The sequence below is a fragment of the Lepidochelys kempii genome, chromosome 13 (assembly GCF_965140285.1).
Source record: "Lepidochelys kempii isolate rLepKem1 chromosome 13, rLepKem1.hap1, whole genome shotgun sequence".
NCBI classification, from domain to species: Eukaryota; Metazoa; Chordata; order Testudines; family Cheloniidae; genus Lepidochelys; species Lepidochelys kempii.
The window spans coordinates 15,605,410-15,630,244 of NC_136392.1; the positions used below are offsets into that span (position 1 = coordinate 15,605,410).

The 24,835-nt window shown below is 42.7% G+C and overlaps 1 protein-coding gene across 5 annotated transcripts in view; it reads left to right on the top strand.

Annotated features, from left to right (window-relative positions):
- The window catches only part of NFATC2 (nuclear factor of activated T cells 2), a 135,299-nt gene that overhangs the window by 55,873 nt on the left and 54,591 nt on the right, over positions 1 to 24,835 (top strand). For all 5 annotated transcript variants that reach the window (XM_073309388.2, XM_073309384.2, XM_073309385.2 and 2 more), the window contains exon 6: positions 9,162 to 9,302. In XM_073309388.2, coding sequence (XP_073165489.1) covers positions 9,162 to 9,302 — 141 coding nt within the window. The remainder of the gene's footprint in view (positions 1 to 9,161; positions 9,303 to 24,835) is intronic.

Consider the following 24,835-nt stretch of genomic DNA (forward strand, 5'->3'; position numbering starts at 1 on the left):
TCTATGTTAGGTTCAGCATGATGTTTCTGGATACATAGCTGCTATTATAGCCTGGCAAACTCTCCATCATGAATAGCTTATTCAGCGAATATATCTATCCTCCCTCCTTTTTTCCTCCTTGTGACTCATCCGTGAACAGTTTTGAATCTTTAGAAGCTTGTCCAATATTACAGAATTATTCAAACCCTTTCTGTGAAATTACTTCAGCTTGTTTGCTTGCACTGCATCTTTTACTATCGGCTGAGGTTTACTCTTGGTATGTGATTGGCTACCTGAGTCAGATGGTTTTGTTTCTGCTCCTTGACTCAAACTTCTATAAAGAGAAGGAGGGATTTCCAGGTAGCCCCATGAGCATTTCTGGCATTGAGACACATTGGCATTTTGCTTTCTCAAAGGTTCTTTCAAACAAAAAAAATCCCTCATGGGAAATGAATGCAAGAATCATGAATACCATTCAAGCTGTGTCACAGCTTCTGTTCTAGTAGATGCTTGTTAGTCTTTTTTGAAGTATCTTGCAGCCCTTTTATTATGCAGTCTATAGAAAGAAAAGGAGGACTTGTGGCACCTTAGAGACTAACCAGTTTATGTGAGCATAAGCTTTCGTGAGCTACAGCTCACTTATGCTCAAATAAATTGGTTAGTCTCTAAGGTGCCACAAGTACTCCTTTTCTTTTTGCGAATACAGACTAACACAGCTGTTACTCTGAAACCTATGTAGTCTATGTTAGCTGATGTTATGCCGGCCTCATAAATTCTTTACAATGGTTGCAGTTGACATAACAGAGAGTTCTGAAAACCTATTCTTATATTATAAGGTGGTTGGTTGATTGCTTTGTTTTAAAAAAAACTCTTCCTTTAATACAGTGTCCATCTGAGAAATTTAGATGGTTCCGATTTTCTAATTTTGTTCCACTAAATTGGATCAAAGATTTTGTTTACTTTTAATCAATTTCCCTGCAAGTTTCCTTTATTTTTCTTTTCTTCTAGTAGATTTTCCCATAATTTAGATGTTCTCAGTTTATAACATATGGCACACTAATAACTATGATGGAAAGAGCTAGTCATTTTAAAGAATGTTGTCATCTTCTTGTCAAATCATTTATTGCTTTTCCTCAGCTGTGAATCCCAGCTGATCAGACTACAGTGACAGGCTAGAGGAGCTTTAGTTTATAGCGATTAAAAGCAGTAATAAATGATCTAGTGGCAATTGGTAGATTGTTTAATTTGCTCCTTTAATAGAGCATGAGTGCTAAGATGATTGCAAATTTTCTCAATTAAATTTGAAAAACTTAACTTTTTTTTATTTCATGAAAATTGTCCAATTTAGCATCAGAAAAACATACCTTGAAATTTTGTGGGTTTAAAAAAAAAATTTGTTTAAATTTTTCCCTTTCATAGAATCATAGAATATCAGGGTTGGAAGGGACCTCAGGAGGTCATCTAGTCCAACCCCCTGCTCAAAGCAGGACCAATCCCCAACTAAATCGTCCCAGCCAGGGCTTTGTCAAGCCTGACCTTAAAAACTTCTAAGGAAGGAGATTCCACCACCTCCCTAGGTAAATTTCAAAATTTAGAATTGGAAATTTCATTGCAACAGAGATAATGTTTGCCTCTTTCAACATCATTTTGTGTAAATCTAGGCAATAGCAATTCCATATTCACCCCAGTGCCTGCTGGCAGAATTCGGCCCGGTAGCTGTGAGCTGCAGACAGTGGGACAATGCATACCCGCAGTTTCAGGCTGAAAGTCCTGGTGTGAGAGTAAACTCCTGTTTACTGCCTGCCATCAGGGTGCTGCTGCAAGTGTAAGCAAACAACCCAATGCATTATGCAGACCATAAACTTTTGAGCAAAGGTTAATCTCGGTAGATCTCCTCCATGAGGGATTAAAAGGAAATGCTGTGCATACCCAGAGAGTTGCTTTGCAGTGAAGTGAAGCAAGGCCATGGTTTTCCTGTCATTAATCACGTGCTGGGTTGATGAGCTGGTTGCAGTATAGAAAGTACCATTCTTAACGCACTTTGTTACCATCCATGCTGTTTACTCCTTCTCCCCAAGGGTTTCATTTAAACAGTAATGTGCAAGGGGAGGGCATGAACAAGCCCTCTATTTATTGTGCATTGTTTCTGTTTGAAAGGCCTTGTGCAAACTGCTGCTTCAATTGTGCTGGCAACAAATGCTTTCTAAACTGTTCTCATCCCATATTGCTCTCCCAGAACTGCATTTCCCTACCATTTTCCAAGATAGTTCTAGCATGGGACCGTTTAGCCTTGTGCAGGCTAATAGTGTGGGACACAGGGTAGTATTGACAACCCCAAGCACTGAGCACAGCCAGGTCCCAAAGTTTGATTTGTTTTTAAACCAATGTTAGGTTCTCTTTCTTTGACTTCTTTTTAGCCTTTTTGGTGTACTTAGGTCATATTTTCAAGCTTTTCTCTGCAACCCTGAGGTCCAGAAACATAGCTATTTTATTGATTGATTGATTTGATTTAATGAAAGATGCAATTTTCACATAGGCCATTCACCATCCTTCACTCCTATCTGGAAACAGAATATCCCACCCTTTCTATTGAAACTACCTCCCATCCCTGGTCTCCTTGTGGAAATCCCAGAATCCAGATCTCCCTCCAGCCAGGGCTTAATTTGTAATGAAAGAGGTTCCGGGGCTCAAGCAATTAGTTTACTTTCAGAACTGACATGGCACAGGTGCTGGGGCTAGAGGTGCCAGGGCTGAGCCCTGGCAAGCCCTGGCACAAATTAAGCACGGCCTCCAGCCTTTGTCTCCTTTCTCCTGCAGCTTTCCCATGCATGTATCCCAGAAGACTTGGAGTGCTTCTGTGACTGTGATTGTTGGATTGAAGTCTCCTCCGGAACATTTGTGCTTCGATTAGGCATGGGGCTCAGGAGCTCTGCTAACGTCTACCCTGCCTCAGGCGAGCAGCTTGTGGTTAATAAACACAGTCTGACAGGAGGAAAGAGATATTTACTTTGGCTCATTAAGTTTCACTCTAAAAAGAAGAGAAGGAAGAATTGTTCCTATTGCTCTCAGGTTTTAGTTTGAATTTTATAGGATCAGATATTTTTAGCACCAGAAAGCATCCCCTCAGTCATCTATTCCTGTGTTCCTCTTCCCCCATATGGCATTGAACTGAGTCAAGAGCCTTGGGAATCAGGGGACTCTGTTTGGATCAGTGAATTGAAAGCCTGCCTGCAAAGGTGATCTCAGGCTGGCTGAGGCGAACTCTGGCTGGCTGAGACACCGGGTGGGAAGGCGGGGGTTGGGGAGGGGGAGATGTCCAGGGGATGCCTGAAGTTTGCACGGGGGGACAATTGCAATGTGAATCCAGGCTGTAATTCCTCAAGCGTCCATTTTTTCTTGTGAGCTCTACTTGTGATGGTGCTTTGGTGGAGCTCCTTCAAGATCCAGCGCCAGCCCTTGACTGAAGCTGTGGTAGCAATGTTTCCCCGTAACCATCTCGCTTTCAGTTTTCAGTGTCCTCGTTACTTCCATTCATCGCTGCCTCCTTGTCCCTTTTGACCAATCCAAATAATCTCTCTTCTTACTTTTGGTTCCCTGCAAAGCCCTACGGATTGGGCAAACCAGGTCAGGTAAAATAAGAGTGAACATCTGAACCTTCATCCAAAACTCAGCCAAACTTCTTTTGAGCTTCTGAACTGTTTATCTAAAGCTTTTGCACTTTTAGCTTCCAGGTGCTTTTGGATGCTTTTACATACTAAGCCTCTGTTCTAAATCCTGTAAGGTTCAGCCATTCCTTTCCAGTACTATCCTACTGTCTTTGATTTGAGCCATGCATAGATCATCATTTCAGACTTTCCTCATTAGACATCCTGCCTCTGATCCTTTCAACTTTCAGGTAGGGATGACCACAAGCTAACAACCTTGATTTGAAAAACCGTTAACCTTTGAGTTGGAGAGGGATCAAAATGCAAACCAAGCACCAGATCAGAATTTTGCAGCTGACCTTATGATAATAGGTCAAACCAAAACTCTGGGACCAAACAACCTGAACTTTGCAGGAGTTTGAAATTTGGGTACATAACTGAGTCCATCCCTGTTCTTTGGACTCTCTCTTCATAAGTGTTCTTGGAGGTCAGGGTAAAGCTCTTAGAGGAATTATTGCAACTAGACTGGAACAGGCCCCGGAGATTAAGATGCCGAGATAACACAGTGATGAGGGCAACATAAGAGTCAATATAGAATAGAAGTAAGCCACTGATCCAGAGCCAAACAAAGTCAATGGGAGCCCTTTCTTGATTTCAATAGACTTAGGATCAAATCCTACCTTTTAACATTCCTATCAATGTGAGTAATTCCTGATGATGTAAAAGCATCATAGTGAAGGTAGCATATATATATGTTAATCCTGGTTATTTAGTTTTTGAAAATGCTCTCGTCCCCTGAGAAAAGGGGACAGGATCCAGCCATTTCTGTGTACATAGCAGAGCATCTGTTCATTATGTGATGGCTGGATTGGTGCTCCCCACAGTGAGCCCACGAGTCTACTTCTCCCAAGAGGCAGATCAATTTAGTGGTTTTCTTCACATCTCCCATTCCACCCCACTGCTCCTTTCACACGCACCATGCACACACAGAAACACACAAAGAATGCCTAAGAAGTTCCTCTCTGGGGACTCAGGCAAGCGTTGGACTCAATGAAGTTTAGTCATAGAATGAGTCAGTACGAGAGCTGGTCAGAAGATCTTTGGCTAAATGAAATTTCAACTAAATATGTTGTTTCACCAAAGTGGAAATGTCTCCCTGAGACGTATTGGTTTCAATGAAGTTTTCCTTGGGAAAGTTAGAGAGGAAGAGAGAGAGATTCTCACACTCTCTGGGTCTCCCATATCCCAGGCCAGGGCCCTAGCTCCCAAACCACCCTCCCCCACACACCTGGCTTTCCCCAAATCAAAAACATCTGAGTGTTTCTGTTGTGCATTGGACTAAAACAAACTTTGGAACCTCAAAAATCGCTGTGTCATTGTCATCCCCCTGTCGGCATGAGGGGAAAACAGAGCAATGCTTGGCAGCCCTCCCAGCCAATGGAAGGAAGCATGACCCCAAAGTAGGACTAGATCTGCTTATCCAAAGTGACGCATTGCAGGGTGAAAGTGGAAGAGAAGAGTGGCACCTCTTGGGGTGATGGGGGAGGCGGGTCTCAGGTGAAGCTGGAAGGGTCAGTGATTTTTTAAAATAATGCTTGTAAGGCCGTTACTAGAGTTTGTCACTTGGATCCCACCGCTGCCTGCTACACAGCCATTAACAACACTCCCTTTGGGCAGGATTGGGCCAACAGTGGTGCTTATCTCAAGGGCTGATTGTCTCCAATCAGGTCTCTGAGCCACTTGCTGTCTTCCAACTTCTTCATACAAGGAACCATCAGCTCTTCTGCAGGGAACTTGTGAGGAGCAGATGGTAGCTGGCTCTGTGCAGCTGGACAGAGGAGGAAGGGAAAAGCGAGCAGGTGCTAGGAGCTTCCCCGAACCCATGCACACCTGCACAGGGATCAGACACAATCCCAATCCTCAAGCACCCTAAGTCCAGCATAAATCCTTCTGGCATTGCTAGCCACCCCAAAGTGCTAAGGGAGGCATGGACTCACCCTTTTCCTCATTATCTGGCATCAAGGTTGGATGCTTTTTAAAAAGATCTGCTCTAGGAATTGTTTGGGGGCAGTTCTCTGGCCTGTGTGATGTAGGAGGTCAGACTAGATGATCCCAATGGCCCCTTCTGGCCTTGGATCTATGAATGTGAATGAGGAAAGCATGCTGCACTACCAGAAAGATGTAGGAGCTACCTCCCTTCCTGCCTGTCACACATTCTGCCTGTCGTGTGCTCTGCACGTCTGAAGCGTGGCATGTGGAGTGATTTGCTTCCCCCTTTCCCTCCCTCCTCCCCTTTTGTGAGGCTGGGGCTTGCAGAGGCACACCACAGCCCCCCCAGACAGCAGTTCCCTTTTTCTCTCATGTTGCTGGGCGTATTGTATTTCTTGGCATTGAGGATCCATGACATCTTGATTTGCAGACAGTCAAATAAAATAGAAAAATAGTGCAGACTTTAATAGGTTGACATGCTGCTTTAGGCCAAGTGCGAGTATTTCTTTAACATTTGCTTTGCTGCCTTATGTCAGTAACAGTTGCTATTGAAAGTAAACACCCCAACTGGCTAAATCAACAGTGTTTTATTTATTCAAGCTCATAAACTACAGTAGCTGGAGGTCACTTTATGAAGTGCCGACCCCTGGGGGAGAAGAAGAAATAATGTGAAATTATTACATACAGGCCATCCCTCCTGAGCTTTAGAGGAAGAGGATTTACTGGTGATTAATATTCCTTGCAAAGGAAAACAAAATAATCCTGCGGAAGCAACACACCAGTGAATCTTCTGTCCTCTTACAAGTGAAAACATGGCATATGTTAAGATCCTAATTTCTTTGTCAGTTCTGTTACAATTGTGGCTCAGGGAGAAAATAATACATTAAAAATAATAGTAAATAATAATAATAGAATATTGAATTTGCAAACAACTTAAAGGCAGCTGGATGCATATAGGTAAATGTCATCTGAATAAACCATGTTATGCACCATGACCTCACCTCTTCCCCATGTGCTTCCATTAACCTTATGCCAGCCTCAAGGAGAAAAAACAAACCCTGTGATTGAAATTCTTAGGACTGATATTTTTAATCCTCTGATCCTGACATATTAATTAGATATGGAATGTTTCACTGTCCTAAAGTGTCATCTAGTATTTCGGGGGGAGGGAGGGGAGTTGTCACCATTCTTACCCCCAGAAATGGCTGCCTTTCAATGATGGGCAAAATGATCCCAATATACAAGCACAATTTTCAGGGGAACAAGAGGTGCAGTTGCATGCGCAAAATTCACTTGCAACCATGGGCCTAATTTATACATGTAGTTATGATCGCTGCATGCTCACATTGGTAATTATGCAGGCAAATGACTGTAATTGCCGATATGTGTATGCAGTTGCAAGATTTGGCCACACGGTTGCTGAACCTACAGGGGCAAATCAAGTGTGGATTTTGAATACATAGTCACATGGGCCAGTGTGAAAAGTACTTTTAGAATTAAAGGTGCCCATAAAGGAACACTAGGGCTTGGAATGCATGCACACCTCCCAGTGTATCTGTTCCCCTCTGTGGGCCCCTTTAAAAGGAAAAGCAGGGTCCAGAAGCAGGAGGAAGCATGTGCCCTTAAGGAAACTGGATTTAAGGCGTCCTGCCTCACTCACTGAAATCAATGGACGCTTCAGTGCGTGCTGTGCTCCATTGAAAATTAGGCCCATAGTGACCCTATAAAGAAACATCACACCTTCATTCTGACATGACACTGGATTGAATGAGAGGACATTCAAACCCAGGTGAAGTTTAAGTGTGTCCTCCTTAAAATGCAGTAGATGGGTTTTTGATGAATATTATTTACTCTTAAGCTTTCAGGGCTATAAATCTGTCTTTGTGATAAATCCAATTATGAACTCATCAAAACTTGAGTATTTAAAAAGAGGGATTAATCATACAGTCATGTGGAAGAAATTAACAGCTTCTGTGAAAGTTATCTGCAAAGATACTCTTAATTGGCATATTCTTAGTCCAGCTGTCATAATACATTTGATGGGCACAATAAGGCAAACGATTGTCCTAAATTCAAAGCAAAACAAAACAAAAAAATCTACAATGACACAGTTACAGTGATAAATACCAGACTAAATTTTTAAAATAAGCATAAAGTGTATTCTGGGATTGGAGGTGGAGTTTGTCAGCTGAGCCTGTACCCAGCCTCCATAGCATCAATTGCAATATTGCGCACAGAAATACATTTGGGCTAAACACCGGGCCTGGTCCCAGGATGGTGTTTGATCCTTTCCAGATGTCTATTCTGGGGAAGGACTCCTGGATCATGGCTTTTTTTCAGATCCTGCTGCTTGTGAACAAGCAGACTTGCTTGAGGAAACAGATTAATGTGGATGGAGATGTGATTCCTAGAAGCTTTTTTCCTGCCCGTATGAATTGTTCTAACTCATGTTAATCAGTGATTATGATCTGGAAGATGCTATATTACATTTCTGTAGAAGAGCCTCATGTGCTTCATAACTCTCTCTCAGGGCTTTAGAGTAACAGCCGTGTTAGTCTGTATTCGCAAAAAGAAAAGGAGGACTTGTGGCACCTTAGAGACTAACCAATTTATTAGAGCATAAGCTTTCGTGAGCTACAGCTCACTTCTTCAGATGCATATCGTGGAAACTGCAGCAGGCTTTATATATACACAGAGAATATGAAACAATACCTATTCCCACCCCACTGTCCTGCTGGTAATAGCTTATCTAAAGTGATTTCCAGCACAAATCCAGGTTTTCTCACCCTCCACCCCCCCACACAAAATTTGTGTGGGGGGGTGGAGGGTGAGAAAACCTGGATTTGTGCTGGAAATCACTTTAGATAAGCTATTACCAGCAGGACAGTGGGGTGGGAATAGGTATTGTTTCATATTCTCTGTGTATATATAAAGCCTGCTGCAGTTTCCACGATATGCATCTGAAGAAGTGAGCTGTAGCTCACGAAAGCTTATGCTCTAATAAATTGGTTAGTCTCTAAGGTGCCACAAGTCCTCCTTTTCTTCTCAGGGCTTTGTGTACACAGCAGTTGTGCATTTTTGAACGGATTGTTCTGAAGCCTTTTCATGTTGTCTGTCCTGCTGGACAGGCGTGGAGTTTTGCATTGGTTCTCTTAAAAAGGAATTCAGTGTTGTTCAGTGGAATCCTTCTTGCAGGTGGAATGTTAAGGCTCCAGGATTGTAGTGTGTGAGCATTTAAAATTTGGCCATTTATTTGGAAACAGACATGGGCACGCTCCAGCTCATTCATCCAAGTTGTCCTTTGTCAAGGACAAGGAGTAAGGCCAGCACAGCTACAGCTTTGGAGCCAGCTCCTGAATGATTCCAAATAAAAGGTCTTGAGTAAGCTTATTTTTCCTTTTTAACCTAAATTTAGCATCTTAGAGAAGCTCCTTTGGCAGCAAGAGGATGGTAACGATGACAAGATCAATCCGTGGATAGTTCTGTGAAGATCTGGAAAGTCCTGGTAAACCATATTTGATTTCATTCATGTCTGCATTTTGTCCACAGCGCAAAGATCTGCTCATGAGCTTCCAATGGTTGAAAGACAAGATATTGAGAGCTGCCTAGTTTACGGCGGACAGCAGATGATCCTGTCTGGTCAGAATTTCACAGCAGAGTCTAAAGTTGTATTCACTGAGAAGACGTCAGGTAAGGCAGATTTTGCAGTGTTTCCCTGATGAAATGTATAGTCTTAGTCTTAAAAATATGTCACACATTATGAGTATCTGTACTCATATGAGTAATCCCACTAAAGTTCACATGAGTAAAGCCATTCCATGGAGCTAATCATATAAAGTAAAGTTACTCGTAGGCGTAAATATCTGCGATAGGCCCTTAATTTTCAGGCTCCAATAAATAAATGGTAAATCAAGGCCACCTTGTTATGCAGGGCCCAGAGGAGTACAAAGATGACATTTAGGTATATTGTTGCAATTTTCTAATGCTAATTGTATTTCATTTTTTAAAAGCTAAATACTATCATAGATATATTTGAAACTGAATTTTTTCTATTGCAAATCTAGTACAAAATGAGTCCATCTTCCTTGAAAAAAACATGAATCGTGTATTTTTTTGTAAAAATAGGATGATTTTTGTATTCATATTGAAATGCAAAAGAAAGTTACTTTTAATCTCCTATATTGTTGCATATATATTGCATACCTATAATTTCAACCTTTTCCTTAGAGAGAACAATTTTTGAGAACAATTTTTAGTGCAAAACAACAACAAAATCATAATTTTCCACATTTTCAATGTGAAAATAGCTCCTCCATAGAAAAGTGAAATTTCAGGCATGTGAAAAGTCCTGAAATGAATTGGAAAATAGTTTCATGAGAAATTTCACAAAAAATTATTTCCCCTTTTGCACAATGCTTTTTATAATCCAACTAACTTGATATTGTTCTTGATCCAAAACTTGTATCATATTGATATACATTTTCTTGACTAAGAGACTGATTCTGTAAGGCACTGAGGGTATGTCTGTATAGATAAAAGACCCCCGGCATGGCTGCAGCTGGCCTGAGTCAGCTGACTCGAGCTTGCAAGGTTCATGCTGAGTCGCTATAAAATTGCAATGTAGATGTTTGGGCTCAGATTGGAGCCCAGGCTCTGAGACCCCACAAAGATGGAGGGTCTCTGAGCCTGTGCTACGGCCCCAGCCTGAATGTCTGCACTGCAATTGTTAGCCCCACAGCCTGAGCCCTGTGAGCCCAAGTCAGCTGAATTGCACATTGATTGGTCCGTATAGACCCCGCTGGAGTGCACTAGAGGTTCCCTAGTGCACTTTAACATAGTACTGTTTGAAACTGTTTAGTGTGCTCCAGCGGGGTCTACATGGACCAATTAATGTGCTGCACATTAGTGCGCTGTAGGAATCATACCCCTGTAATGTGCATTACCCCACTGCATAGACAAGCCCTTAGGGAGTCCCTGCCTCTACAAGCGTACAGCCTGTTATACGTTTTTACAGTGCCTACCACCGAATCCTCGCAGTGTTACTAGAATGAAAATAATGATAGTTGCGCAGGGATTTTTAGTTTTCCTCGAGTCAACTTTACCATCTTTGCTGACCTCTCCTGACTGTGTGTTCATAATGGTATGTCAAAATCAGAATCAGCAACCCTTTGGTTTCTGAGTCAAAGTATACCTGACCTCAGAAAATATGTTCAGCATGGTCTAATGCAGCGGTTCTCAAACTGTGGGTCGGGCTTTGGCCCCCTCCCCCAGAGTGGAAGGGCTCAGGCTTCGGTCCCCCCTCCTGGGGTTGTGTAGTAATTTTTGTAGTCAGAAGGAGTGAAGTTTGAGAAGCCCTGGTAATGGTTTTAAGCAAGGTAGCACAAATCCAGACTACCATATTTACCGGGGCGGAATGCAAACAAATGCATTCTGCTGTTGTTCGTTACCTCTTTTCCCAGAGAGGAGCCTTGTTGCTGTTCTGATTACATATGCATGAACGCAGCTTAGCCCACTCTCTAAGCAGTACATGCCCTATACTACATTTTCTCTTGTTCTCAGAAAAAGGACCCATATTATTTTTACAAGTTGTCTAGTTTTGTATAACTTATCCTACAAGAGACTTGACTTTTATATTTTAAACAATGCACTACATAGGAATAATAATAATGAAGTCTAACAGAATACAGCCCCTTTCATCCAAGGATCACAAAGCACTTTACAAATGTGGAGGGCCGGATTCTGCCACTTGTGCTCGTGTTGATTTCAGTAGGACTAGTTGAGGAGTAAGGGACTCCTGAACAAAAGAGGCGGAATCTGTCCCTTTTAACTGAGCTTTGAAATGCCCTCGGAAGATAAGGCAAATAGTGTTGTTCCCATTTTATGGGTAGGTAAACTGAGGCATGGAACAATTAAGTGATGTTCCCAAGGTCTCATAGGAGTAATTGGGCTTGGGTCTCTTGAGCAGTGTATAATTTTAATACAACATGTCTGATTAATGATAATTGTCTTTTTTGGGGGGGAAATGAAGGCTAGGGCCAGTAATTGCCCAATATAGACATAATTAAAAATAAAAAGTGCGGTCAGCCTCAGTTGCTCCACACACCATCAGAAAGTGTGTTGCTATTTAGTGGAGAGACAAGCGGTCTGTGGGCCACCAATCCTTCCTTGGAACTTTTAATGTCAGTCAGAGCAATTTCTTGGTTCACTTTTTTTCTGATTAGGCCTGTGTGTTGATTCTTTCCCTGCTGTGCTGCCATTGTTCCGTCAATGTCAGTGAATTGTTGGGGTGCATGAGAGTATGTTTGGTAGCATAGCACTGCTAGCTGTTTTGCAGAGACTAAAGAGGGTCAATGGCTCCTCTCAATGCCATTTTGAAGCAGCATCTGAAATCCCTCCTGCTATTTCCATAGGACTTCCAGAGAAATTTGTGACCAAAATGGATGTTAGAAAGTGAAATAAACAAGAGTTCTGACCACGTGAAATCTAAGGGCATCTACTCTAAGAAGAATAAAGACCTAAAATCAGTCTGAGATTGATGTTTTCAACCTGGAATGATCCCCATCCATCAGATTGTGGAACGCCATGTAATGCTATCTGGGTGGCATTGCATGGACGTACTACCAGAGAGAAAATATGAGACACAGTTAATGGAGACTGTGTGTGGGTAGTGGAACATTAGGTGTCTTCCAAACAACAGAATGTGATGGGATTGAAAATCTTTCCAATACAGCCAGAGCACCATTTTTACAAACTGACGGCGCAAAGGAAGTCTTTTTGATAACAGAGCAAAAATATAGCTCATATCTTCATAGCTAACCCCAAGCAAATGATGTTGAGATTAATTTTGATCTGTTTCAGCAAATGCCTTAATTTTTGCCAGGGGGGTACCTTCCAAATAGCAGGATGTAGGGAATATCAGTCCAAGAAGAGAGGAAGGATAGGACTCTTGTGGTTAAGGCACTGAAGGTGAAAGATGGTTCTGTTCCCAGCTATTTGAAACCAGTGGGAGCTGCAGGTGCTCAGCACCTCTGATAATCGGGGCCTCTGTACTTCAGTTTCCTTATCTATAAAATGGGGATTATTAGTAGTATTAATAATTACATTCATTACTGGAGAACCTACAAGCCCCAGTCATGGACCGGGACCCTATTGTGCTAGGTGCTGTACAAACATAAAACAAAAGGATAGTCCCTGCCCCCAAGATAGTCTAAGTCTAAGGCCTGTACTACACTGTGGGGGGGGGGGGATCAATCTAAGATACGCAACTTCAGCTACGGGAATAGCATAGCTGAAGTCAATGTATCTTAGATCAACTTAGAAACACTTACTTTGCGTCCTCGAGGCGCGGGATCGACGGCCACCACTCCCCCGTAGACTCCGCTTCCGCCTCTCGCCGTGGTGGAGTTCCGGAGTCGACAGCAGAGCGATCGTGGATCGATTTATCGTGTTTACACGAGATGTGATAAATCAATCCCTGATTACTGATAGATCGATCACTACCTGCTGATCCGGTAGGTAGTGTAGACATGGCCTAAGACAAGAGCCAACAGGTGGAGACAAAACAGACAGACAGGAGAGCACCAGGAAACAACGAGAGGGATAATGCAATCCCCTGCCTCAGAGTGAGGGTGTGAGACCTAATTTATTAATGTTTATAACAGTATTTGAGATCCTTGCGTGCAAGCTGCTGGAGAAACACCAAGAAGTTTTTTTTAAAGGAGTAGCTTGCATGCTGCAACTCTGATCTTCATGCTATCTTATAAGAAACACTGATAAGCTGTTCAGAAGCAAACAAAGCCAAAATAAACCCATGGTAGGTGGGTTGTACATCTTTCTGGTGCCCCCGTCATTGTTGCTTCCGCTTTCAGATAGCGAAGCTGCCCTAGTGAGCCTATGCAAGGATTATATCTTTGTGAAGGAAGGAAGCTGCACCAGCACACAGGGAAAGTATGATTATCTCTGAGTTTCACTTTGTGAACTCATAGGGCTTGTCCACATGGGGAAATTGTCTCAAAAATTTCCAACATTGGCTGTCCCCGTTTCAGGTCCATCAGTGCTAGCAAGGGTGGGAGCGCTAGTGTAAACAGGGCACTAGCAAGTATGGGCGTTTAAATGCTGTACAGTGTGTACACCTGCTCAGAGCATGCTTCGATGACATGATCCTTAAAAGGTGAAGTTTCAGGCCACCCTAGCAACCCAGCTGACAGAACCAGCGGGGGTGAGGATTAGAATCGACTAGCACACACATCTCCATGCAGCAAGAAATTTTAATGAACCTTTTTCGCTGTGAATCTGAGATTTGCTCAATCTGACAATTTTGATCTTAATTGCAAACACTCCAGAATCTGGGTGTGTTTGGATGTGGGGTCAAAAGGCCAGTCTCTCCACTGAACTGGGAACTGAGGATGTATGACATGGTGTGCAATAAGAAATAGAGCTAAAGTGCTATTAAAGTGTTTCATGATAAATTAAACTTGACTCTCTAAACTGAAACCCTAAATTTGCCATTCCTGAGATGACCTTTCAATTTCTTCTTTGGCTTTTATAGACAACTCAACATTCATCATTAGAGAAATGAAACTCTACCCATATTTGATACTAACATACGATATTCCATGCATCCATAAGGAACAATGGTAAATGTTACTGGATTTTGTGTACAAACTATTTCATTACAGCAAGGAGGGCATTATAGATTTTTCCCTGGGCAACTCATTAGGTGATAGGCTGAAATATATTTGGCTGGCAATGTTAAAATAACTGGTGCTTGTTCTGTTGTACTGACCACAACACAAACAAGCACTATATAAAAGACTGTCGTTTTAAGACTGGTACAGGAAATGGTAGCAGGAAGTGAACTTCAGTGGCTGGGCGCTACTGTTAAGCACTGTAGTCTTGAGCTCCAACCATGTACTGCATTGCATGCTTTTATTAAGAAGGCATCTCAGAACTAAGGGCCAGATCCTCAGTTGGTGTAAGTCATTATAGCTGAGTGAAGTTAATGGAGCTACACTGATTTACATCAGTTAAGAATCTGGCTGAAAGTGGGTTAAGATTTGCACTTACTTGGTGCTAATTCAAGTAAATATAATACTTGAGTCTATAAAATTTAATAAGGGAGCAAGTGATTCTGCAGACAAGAATTCATTTTCTGAGGCCAAATTATTCTTTTTATCTTGACCTTGGTAGAGGAGGGCTCCAATGTCGGAGAAGGGTTTCAAAGGTCCAGAAATTCAAGGCTGTCCATGTTTTGGTTGAGTCTCGATCTTACTAGTAAAATCCATGTAAAAAAAAGTTCTGGAATTTCCCTTTTAGATTTGTTTTAATTACCATGTAGTAATTTGCAAATTACATGCCTTCAGTTGCATTGTATTTACTCCCATTTTGTGTGCTGGTTACTGCTGCTTTTTGCAAGTGTTAGAAAAGCTTCGTATTCCTCTGGGAGAATCGTACATATGCACGGTGTTTTCCTTTGCCAAACTCTTATGGTGGCCACATAGACATCATGAATCATCTGTAGGACAATGCGGGAGGTGGAAGAACAACCCAGATGGAAAGTGTATGTCTTTGGAGCAGATCCACCATAAATCTTTCATTAACTCAGTTATACAGTGTAGGGAGAGGAGGTGGCTGCCTCTGTGCCCTTTGAACTTGGTGCAGCTGTTGAGGTCTCTGATGCATTGATGCTTAAAGTCCATTTAAGAAAAATAACTTCAACCCTCCAGATTCAGACAGCAGAATCCTGATTTTTTTCTCCCTCTGGAGTCTGTCTATCTCACATTTCTGAGGTTCCCATCTCTATGGTATCTAAGGCTCCAATCTGGTAGCAGTGTATATACATGAACCCCTGGCTCTATATGGAGGCCGACTGACTTCAAAGGAGCTCCATGTGGTTGCCCAGTCGCGGCTGCCAGGGACAGGGGCCTAGCATGCTGTGGGTGGGGCGGGGGAGGAGGAGCTCCGGCTTGCTCGGCCCCTGTCCCTGGCAGCTGGGTCCAGGCGGGGAGCGGCCCACTGCTGCCCTAGCTGCCGGGGACAGTGGCCAAGCGAGTAGGGGCACCCTGTCCCCCCGGCATGTTTCTAGCTCACTTGGCCTCTGTCCCCGCCATGGCTACCAGGGAGAGTGGCTGAACATGTGTGTTGGGGGAGGTGCAGGGCGAGATGGTCAGAGCCTCCCCCTGCAGGTAATATGGGGCGGGGCGAGCATGGTGACTCAGGGCTGGGCGCAGGGCTGAGCACAGGGTGTGTGGGGGGGGGTGTCACTGGGCAGGGTAGACGCGTGGGGCAGTCACGTGTCCTCCCCTTTAGTGTAACACCCCCACACCCCGTATAGGGAGGCACGAGTCATCTACGACTGCACCGTCGATATTATCTCTTTGTACACATGGAGGAACTTGAGGCACTTGCCAAACTCAACACAGAAAATAAGTGGCAGAGCCAAGACAAAAGCTCACGACTCCCTGACTGCCAACCCTCTTCTTGTTCCACCTGCGGGAAGTTGTACAGAGTCCGCGGCTTCATTTTTGAAGGTGTCTCAGTAGCATTCACTATGTCATGCAAGAGACTGCATGACATAACATGCGTTACAGGTATAATTTATCATCACAGTGTCATGCTGTGTTATGTCAACTACCGACTAAGTCTAAAAAAATAACTGTTTGCTTTGATGTTGTAAGCACTGTCTGTTGGGCTGGAAATTCAGCAAGTACAGGCTTTGGCCCTTTAGTGTCCATCCAGGCTGATCATTTTGGGAAAATGGCTCAGGGGAGAAAATGATACAAAGTATCTCCTGCAATTCCCTGCCATTGTCCGTGCTTAAGTACAAAATATACTGCAGGCGATATACCTGCCCTACAAGTGGGAATAATAAAATGGTCTTCACCAGGATTGCTTGCACCAGTGTAAGGAATCCCGAATTTGGCCCAGCGTATTAATTGGTCCACTAGAAATTTTCTCCACTGCTCTCTGCTCCCTTTCCCAGAGTCTGCCCTACGCAGAATGGGAACCTGATATTGTTAAAGTTTTGAGATGAACTTTTCAACCCATGATATCTGAGCAGGCTTCAAATTAGGCAAAAACAGTTTGTGTTTCCCTGGTAGCTACAAAAGGTGAATAGATTTCTCATCCTGATTTACATCCAGTCTCAGTGACCCCATCACCATCCTCACTGAGACCCCAGTCTCAGTGATCCCAACACCATCCTCACAGTGAATCCAAAAGCAAAGTCCCTGCTCTGTTAAGGAGCATATCTGTTCATTGCTCTGTTCTTATTTATTATAGTGCCATAGCGCCCCAGTCATGGACTGTGATCCAACTTTAGTAGACACTGTGCAAACACAGAACAAAAAGATGATCCCTTCCCCAAGGGGCTTACAAGCTAAGTATAAGACAAGGGACAAAAGATGGATACAGGCAGATAGGGGAGCACAGGGAAACAGTGAGACAATATTGGTCAGCATGACAGGCTGTGCTCTCTGCACACCAGCAGTCTAATGGTTGTCCAGTTTTTTGTAGGGATCAAAGCAAAAGAGAGTGTTGAGGAAGGATTTGAAGGTAGATAATGAGGTAGCTGTGCAGATGTTCACAGGAAGATTCTCCCAAGTGTAGGGGGCAGCACACAGGGGCTTGTTTGAAAATGTAACAAGTGGGCAATGGAGGCTGGCATCAACAGCTCAGTCATGAGTGACAGATGACAGGTAGGATGGGTTTTGGCTATGAAGAGCCTTGAAAGTGAATACAGGCAACTTGTGTTGACCAAAGTGATAGGCTAGGAAAATGCTCTTTGCAGCAGCATTCTGAGTGGATAAGAGCAGGGCAGGTTTGCACTTGTCAATGGCCAGAGAGAAGGCTATTTCTGTAATTGAGATGCATGATGATAAAGAGCCCGGATGAGAGTTTTAGCTGTGTGGATGGATAAGAATGGCCGTGTCTTAGAGATGTTATGCAGAAAGAATTGGCAAGATTTAGACATAGCCCAGATACGAGGATCTAGAGAGAGGTCTGAGTTAAAGATGATGCTCAGGTTACAGGCCTATTTGACAGGCAGGATGATGGTGTTGTCCCTAGTGATTGAGAAAGGAGGCAGTAGGGAATGTTTCGGGGGGAAGTTCGGAGCTGCGTTTTAGCCATGCTTAACTTGAGCTGGTGGCTGGAAATCCACAATATGTCAGAGAGATTGTTTGGGTACAGCTGTCAAAGCAGCTCCTGTAACTGCTCTTGTGCACATATACATGTGCTTCTACTTTGTGTGAGCAAGTCCCTGATTGCATACACAAAATGGGTGATTGCATGTTCAAATGTGCCTAATAAACCATCTGTGCTCCATTTGCCTGCTTTGCACAAAGTAATTATGCCGGCACACATAGGTAGACATGCAAATACGCAAGCCAAGTTTTTTGAATACCCATCCTGCGCTGCCCTCTAATAATAAACAACTGAGTTCATTTGCACTATTTCTGTTGCTGATTTCTAACACCAGCACAGCCTTCACCACACACATCAGTACTCTGACAGTGGGCAAGTACGGCCAGTTCTCAGAAACATATCACTGCAATTGTAAAAAAACCAGAGTTTACATCAATTTTTCTGCCAAAGGTTGAACTCTTTAAATATTCCTGGAGCATATCATTCAAAGCAGGTGAGTGTAGGGGCACTTTCTATTGTTTGGCATTTCTCCTCTAAAGAGGAAGATAAATTGGATGCTTGTTGTCAGTCCTACTGAAATACATTGTATACTGCTGTCTACCATAGTTTAAAGGAAACTGTGGCTTTTATAATCTCCCCCTCTAGTTGAGGAAATGTGTGGATTGCCACTATATCTTTAAAATGTAGTTAAAATGAACACTTGCTGATCAAATAAGAAAAGCTCAATCTTAACTCTCTCTTCACTTAGGGCCTGACGTCTACTGGTCCTGAGAACCCTCAGTTCCAATTGAAGTCAGTGGGAGCAGCAAGTGCTTGGTTCTTTTGAAAATCAGGCCGAAAAGGCACTGAATGCATACAGAGGAGTGGGGAAAGCCTCATTTTTAATAAAAAGAAAAGGAGGACTTGTGGCACCTTAGAGACTAACACATTTATTTGAGCATAAGCTTTCGTGAGCTACAGCTCACTTCATCGGATGCTTCATCAGGCTTTTCCACTGAATACATCCGATGAAGTGAGCTGTAGCTCACGAAAGCTTATGCTCAAATAAATTTGTTAGTCTCTAAGGTGCCACGAGTACTCCTGTTCTTTTTGTGAATACACACTAACACGGCTGCTACTCTGAAACCTGTCATTTTTTAATGGGAGTTCAGGATCCTCAGCATCCCAGAGCATCAGGTCTTTTAGCTCTATAATGCCAGGTTGCAAAGGGGGAGCTGGGGGAGAGTACAGAAACCATGCAAGGACAGAAACTAAACACAGTTGCATCTCGGGGACAAATTTTTTGGTGGGGCTTTAGCTGCACATGGGCACATCAATGGCTAAATCCTGTTAAGCACCTCCAGATCCCACTGAATCTAAATGAATGCTGCAGATGTTGCTCTTAAAATCTGGCCCTAATTAGGGCCACTTCTGGAAGTGCCCTTCTGTGCTTTGCTGTGACTGGCATGCTGTTTAGTGACATACAGTTTTGCTGGTGTGCAGAGCCCTGCCAGAATGTGCACATAGGCATTCTGCAGTCCATACCTGCCAGCATACCTTTAATTTAAACACATGCTCTCACACTTGCGTTGATTGTCATATACATGCATAAATTCAGGCACAAATCACTAGAAGCACATGCCCTCCCAGTGCTAAAGTTTTACTTTCACAGTTCCAATTTAATGGGATAATTGCATGCATTTCCAGGCCATAATTCAAATATGCAGTTATTTATTTATATTACAGTAGTGCCTAGGAGCCCCAGTCAAGGTCAGGGCCCCATTGTGCCCAAGTATAAAGAAGACACTCTCTGCCCTAGAGCAATATTCTTCTTCTCTTTTTCATAGTACTAAGTCTAAAGTAGGTGAGAAATAGGGGAACAGCTACCTTCTAATAATCCTCCCAGTTTATTAATGATCATGCCGTTCACCTCAAAAACATCCAAAGGAAATACAAAAATTTCAGGCTATTTTCAACAACTGTACTGTTGGATTTAATGACACCCTGGAAAATTAAGGATCCACAATAAAGCACTCCCATTTCTCCCCGCAGAAAGGTTTACTTTCTGACCCTAGAGAACAACTTGCAGGATTCCAAGGAAGTCCCAGTAAATTCTGACAGCAAATTTCAAATGCAAAGGAATTGAAATGGGAAAATTTAAATTTTGAGAGCAGCCAGAGCAATAGAACATGACTTAAAGAGATTATAGTTTAACATACCACTCTCTGATTTTATAAAAATCTCACCATGCACACACACCACTTTCTGTTTTCATAACTCACTGAACCCAGAACTCAGCATCAGGAACAACAGGAATTTGATTCAGTTTTTCAGTAGAAGAGGCCAGAAAAGGAGTTGTAGACTCTGGGAAAAGCAACAGACTCAATAGATCTGAGCTTGTCACCTTTGAACATGGGATTACTTAATTGATTATGGATCAACAAGATTTTTCTCAGGGACTATATGAAATAAACGTGCTACAATGCTAGTATTGCTCCTTTCTTGGTGCACTGGATTGCTAGGATTTTCTCTGGTCCTCTCATTTTGTGACTGCAATCCATCTTTTAATGCCGGATGCTTCTGGATGCACATCCTCTCCCAGTATACCCCTGCAGAGCAGCGGGATGGTTCAGGGGAATAAATTATACTTCTGTGTGTGGGGAGTCCCCCCTGCTTTTTATATTAGTTAAAGGTGACCGACTGCCTTACAAGTTAATCTCCTCTCCTTATGGCTTGCACGCCACCAAAGAAAAATGTCTGCAGAATTGAGAGTAGAGCCCAGAGCCCAGCTGGGAGGTTTTGCTGCCAAAAGAGGTCAGGTTTCAGCACGAACTGTAGAGGGCAGTGCTTTGGGTGAAGAAAGACAAAGATGCCTTGATAAATTCCAGTGCTTGAGCATTTGGCTGAAGAGGAGCATCAGCCATCAACATGCCACATGCTTATTATGTCGGCCTTCATGGCAACTTAAAGTTTGTCTTTTTTCTGTTGAGCAGACTGGAAGTTTTGTTGGTAAATGGGACGTTCTGCTTTTCTCAGTTTAACAGTTGCTGAAAAAGCACTGCCAACCGTTCCAGCTGCATGCTTTCGCTTGGGTGTGGCATTCTCACACTCCAAGGGGAAGTTGTCAGATGTTAAACTGGGGACCCCCAAAAACCTCACTGCAAAACAGGGGGAAAAATCTAAGGATACATTCACCAAGTATATACTTATATTTTAAAAATGCGGCTGCCGAAGCTGAGTTGCCATAGCTGTGAGAGACTCACTAAGACAGGGTGGAATCCAGTGTTTTGGAAGGTTTCCCCGTATGACACAAGGTTTTGGAATTTTACAGCTGGTAAATCCTTATTAACACAGGCAGCCACTACTGGCTTGGATTCCCTGGCTAACTGTTTACTATGGGGGCTCTGGGTGGAAGCAGGCCTGTTCCTGATTATTCAGCTTTGAAACTTAATTGTTTAAAGAGCATTTACAAAAAAAACAATGAAATTTCTTGGAATAAACAAAAGGCAGCGAGAGAAGCTCCCATCACCTGTTGAAAGCAAATTGATCATATAAAAAGCTGGCGTGGGTCGTGGAATTCCCCATTCTCCCACTTAGTCATTGCATCCTGGTGTGACTCATTTTATTATATGGAGGTTCCCAGTAGTTTTATTTTGAGTGGAGCTTTTGTTTAATAAAATATAGAAATATGTGTCCGATATATATTTCTTATTAAAAAAAACCTAAGTATATTTCCATGAATTGGCCTAAGGAATTATTTGGAACAGCTCTGGAACTACAATCTGCCCCTGCTGTTTCACTACTCAACTACTGTATTTGTTTCATTGCAACTCAAGTCGAATTCCTTAAACAATAGACAGCTCCTCTAAGACTTGTTCTCACTGTACCAAATGTCAGACTTGGGGTGGGGTTGAGTGGTGGATGACTAATTCGCTGGCCTTTTACCTCCCAGACCCTGACATGTATCTTTGGCCCTGGTGACTCAAATTCAAGTCCACAGTGAAATGAAAGCACTGGCTTCAGCTTACCACAAACAACTGCAATGGGAGTTTTGATCCAAAAACAAAACAAAAGGGTCCACAGCATTTGACCCTTAGGAAGAACTAAGTGGCCCTTTTTGGGTGAGCTCTAAATGTGTTCAAGGTGCAGTAACTCTAACTTTGAGAGTTATCTCTAACTGGACGCTCCTGGGGAGCTCTGCCTAGTGTCACATTCCGACCTCACAGTTCAGTGGTGTGACTCAGAGTAATGCCATTGGCTGAGATCAGATGCCATCCCCTAACAGTGTCTCCCAGGATGTATCTGAACATTCCATAGGTGGAGTCTCTTCCTTTGGAACAGTGGAGTTGGCAAAGTTGTGATAGTTTTTGTTCTCAGGGCATCTTGAAAAATTTTCTAGGCTCTTCTTGGGGTGGGGTGGAGGGCAGCCTATCGCCTGCTCATAAAAAGTCAGAGACATATTAATCTTCATGCATTTTGGAAGCACTGTGAATAGCTAAGTCCAGAGGCAATTCTATATAGGCGTTTAGTGATGAAGCAACTGTCCTACCAGCCATGCTAAATTCCTTTAGGAGTTGCCGTGGGCTTACTGTGTGATGAAAAGTTAACATAGTGTCCCTTAAATAATTGGTGTAAGCCTTAAAAGGCAATGTACATTTTCAATTGAAAATCACCTACCAGATGCTACAGAATCCACAGAATAATACGGTTAGTCTTTAGCTTGTGAGAACTGTGAAGAGAATTTCCTGAACGTCTCAGTCCATCAGTCATGCCAGCTCAGTCAGCTAAGGCAGAAAGCTCATTTTCTTGCTAGTTAACAATCCCAAAATAATGAATAAGGAATCGTGAATAATGTGCAAAGGCTGTAACTGGTTCAAGAAAACTTAGTTGACTAATTAAGAAAAACAACTACAAGGGACCTGCAGAGGATCATGCTAAGTTTTCCTAATGCAGATTGACACTTTGATTTCCCCCCAAAGTTTGAAGCAAGACTTTTGGTATGATCATGGTTTGGGCTAGAAAGGTAGAATTACATTCTTCTAACAACTCATTCATTCCTACAGAGAGTGCTGACACAATCAGATCTCTCATCAGGGCTTAGTGCTAAAGCTCACTGCCCTGAAGCAGTACAAAAATCAGCTATTTCCTGAACATTTCACTGCACTGTAGGGTTATAGACTTGCCAACTAGGACAACTATTAAATGAACAAATACAGGGAACCACACGGGTAAAAACGGAGAAGTCGGCTATCAAGGCTACTATGGCTTAGAGGTCTAAATCCAGCTACATTTACTGTCTTTAGTTGATCTGCTGGCCTTTCAGCTATGCAGTCTGAATTAGGTATGTAAAATCCTCACACAGAATTCAAGAGACTCTTTGCTCACATGGACCCCTGGCAATGAACCGGCTTGGAGCTGGTCTCATCTACCATGTCTTGGGTAGTAATGGCAATGCGTTTTCAAGTGGGTGTCCTTTCAGGGATAGATCAGCCTCTGATTTTAGGTAACAGGGCACACAGGGGCTTCATTGCCACTCTCATGTGCTTATGAAGACTTAGTAAACATGATGATAAAGGGGTGAAAAAATCATGAAAGTGTGTTTAGCTACAGTGCATTATGTCCCCTTTTTTAGAAACTGGTGTACAGGGTCAGAAATAAATGCCTACCAAACCTTTAACAGAGTGTAGAACTGAATAGATTCCAACGGTTTTGAAATGCATATTCCACCACCAGCCTCCACTTTAAATTTCCTTCTGTGGCTCTGGGTCCAAATTTTAGGTCAAGCTCGGTAACCCATTCTGGTTACCTCTGTGCACAATAATAAGAGGCGACTTTGGAAAATATGCCAGTCCTCTTCTAGGGCAGTTAGGCTGTTCAGTGAAGTGCAAGAACCCATTCTGAAGGCTTGTTGCTGAGCTTTTGTGGCCTCCTTACTTCAGTATACAGTTGGGGAAGTTTTGAGTCTGTCCAGCAGAGGGCAGTGTTCTACACACATGGTTGGGGGTAAATTATCAGCCAGGCTGATGCCCAGTTTTCTCTGTTAGCAAGCAGGAGGCGACTTGAAAATTTATTTCTATCTAACTCATGGAGAGAGCCTGATTATGATAGCTAAACACTATGCAGTTCCTCCAATTCTGACATTGGGCATGTTGCTCAGTGGGGAAGAAACCTACTTGCATCCAGCTATAAAAACAGGCTTGAGAGAATTAGATTTTTATTTTTTTCTAATTTCAATAGATAATATTGATGTTATTTTTTAAGCCTTTTTTCAATTATTAATTTAAATTTTCACAGTTGCAGGTAATTATGTGGGGTGGGTTAGACGGAGGGGTCAGAAAATAATTATTTAATGACAATAGACATTGAGACTCAACAAGTTAAAACTTTTCAGAGTAGCAGCCGTGTTAGTCTGTATCCGCAAAAAGAAAAGGAGTACTTGTGGCACCTTAGAGACTAACAAATTTATTTGAGCATAAGCTTATGAGCTTATGAGCTGTAGCTTATGCTCAAATAAATTTGTTAGTCTCTAAGGTGCCCCAAGTACTCCTTTTCTTTTTAAGTTAAAACTTTGTGTAACTTCTGCCTGCTCGGTGCGGCACTCTGTCTCCCTCTAGTGGTGGCTAGGCCAGCTAGTGATTGATGAGCCTGCTACAGGTTGACTAAGAGACACAAGTCTTTTAGCTCAGGCAGTAGAGCCTCATGCATTTAGCTCAAAAGGTCCCAGGTTGATCCTTGCTGACGACAATCAAGGGGGTCAATGTTACATTTACAACCATTAAAAAACAAATTGTCAACATGTCCTGTCAAAATACACAGCCTTTGATCCATGTCTGATACCTTCTCAAGCAGCATTTTTCTGACTTTGCCTATCTGTAAAAATATTGAGCTTTCTCAGTGGAAATATTTTATTTGTCGGTTGGTGTGTGCGTGTGCGCAAGGGCATGGTGAAATCAACATTTATTGATATTTACCGATAAAAAGCGAATCCTTCCAAGCCTACAGAAAGGCTATAACATCTCAATGTCAGATGGGGCCTATAGATTTTACTATAATATAGATATTAGTAACCCATGCATCTCTCAGTGCATCGACCTTCCTGG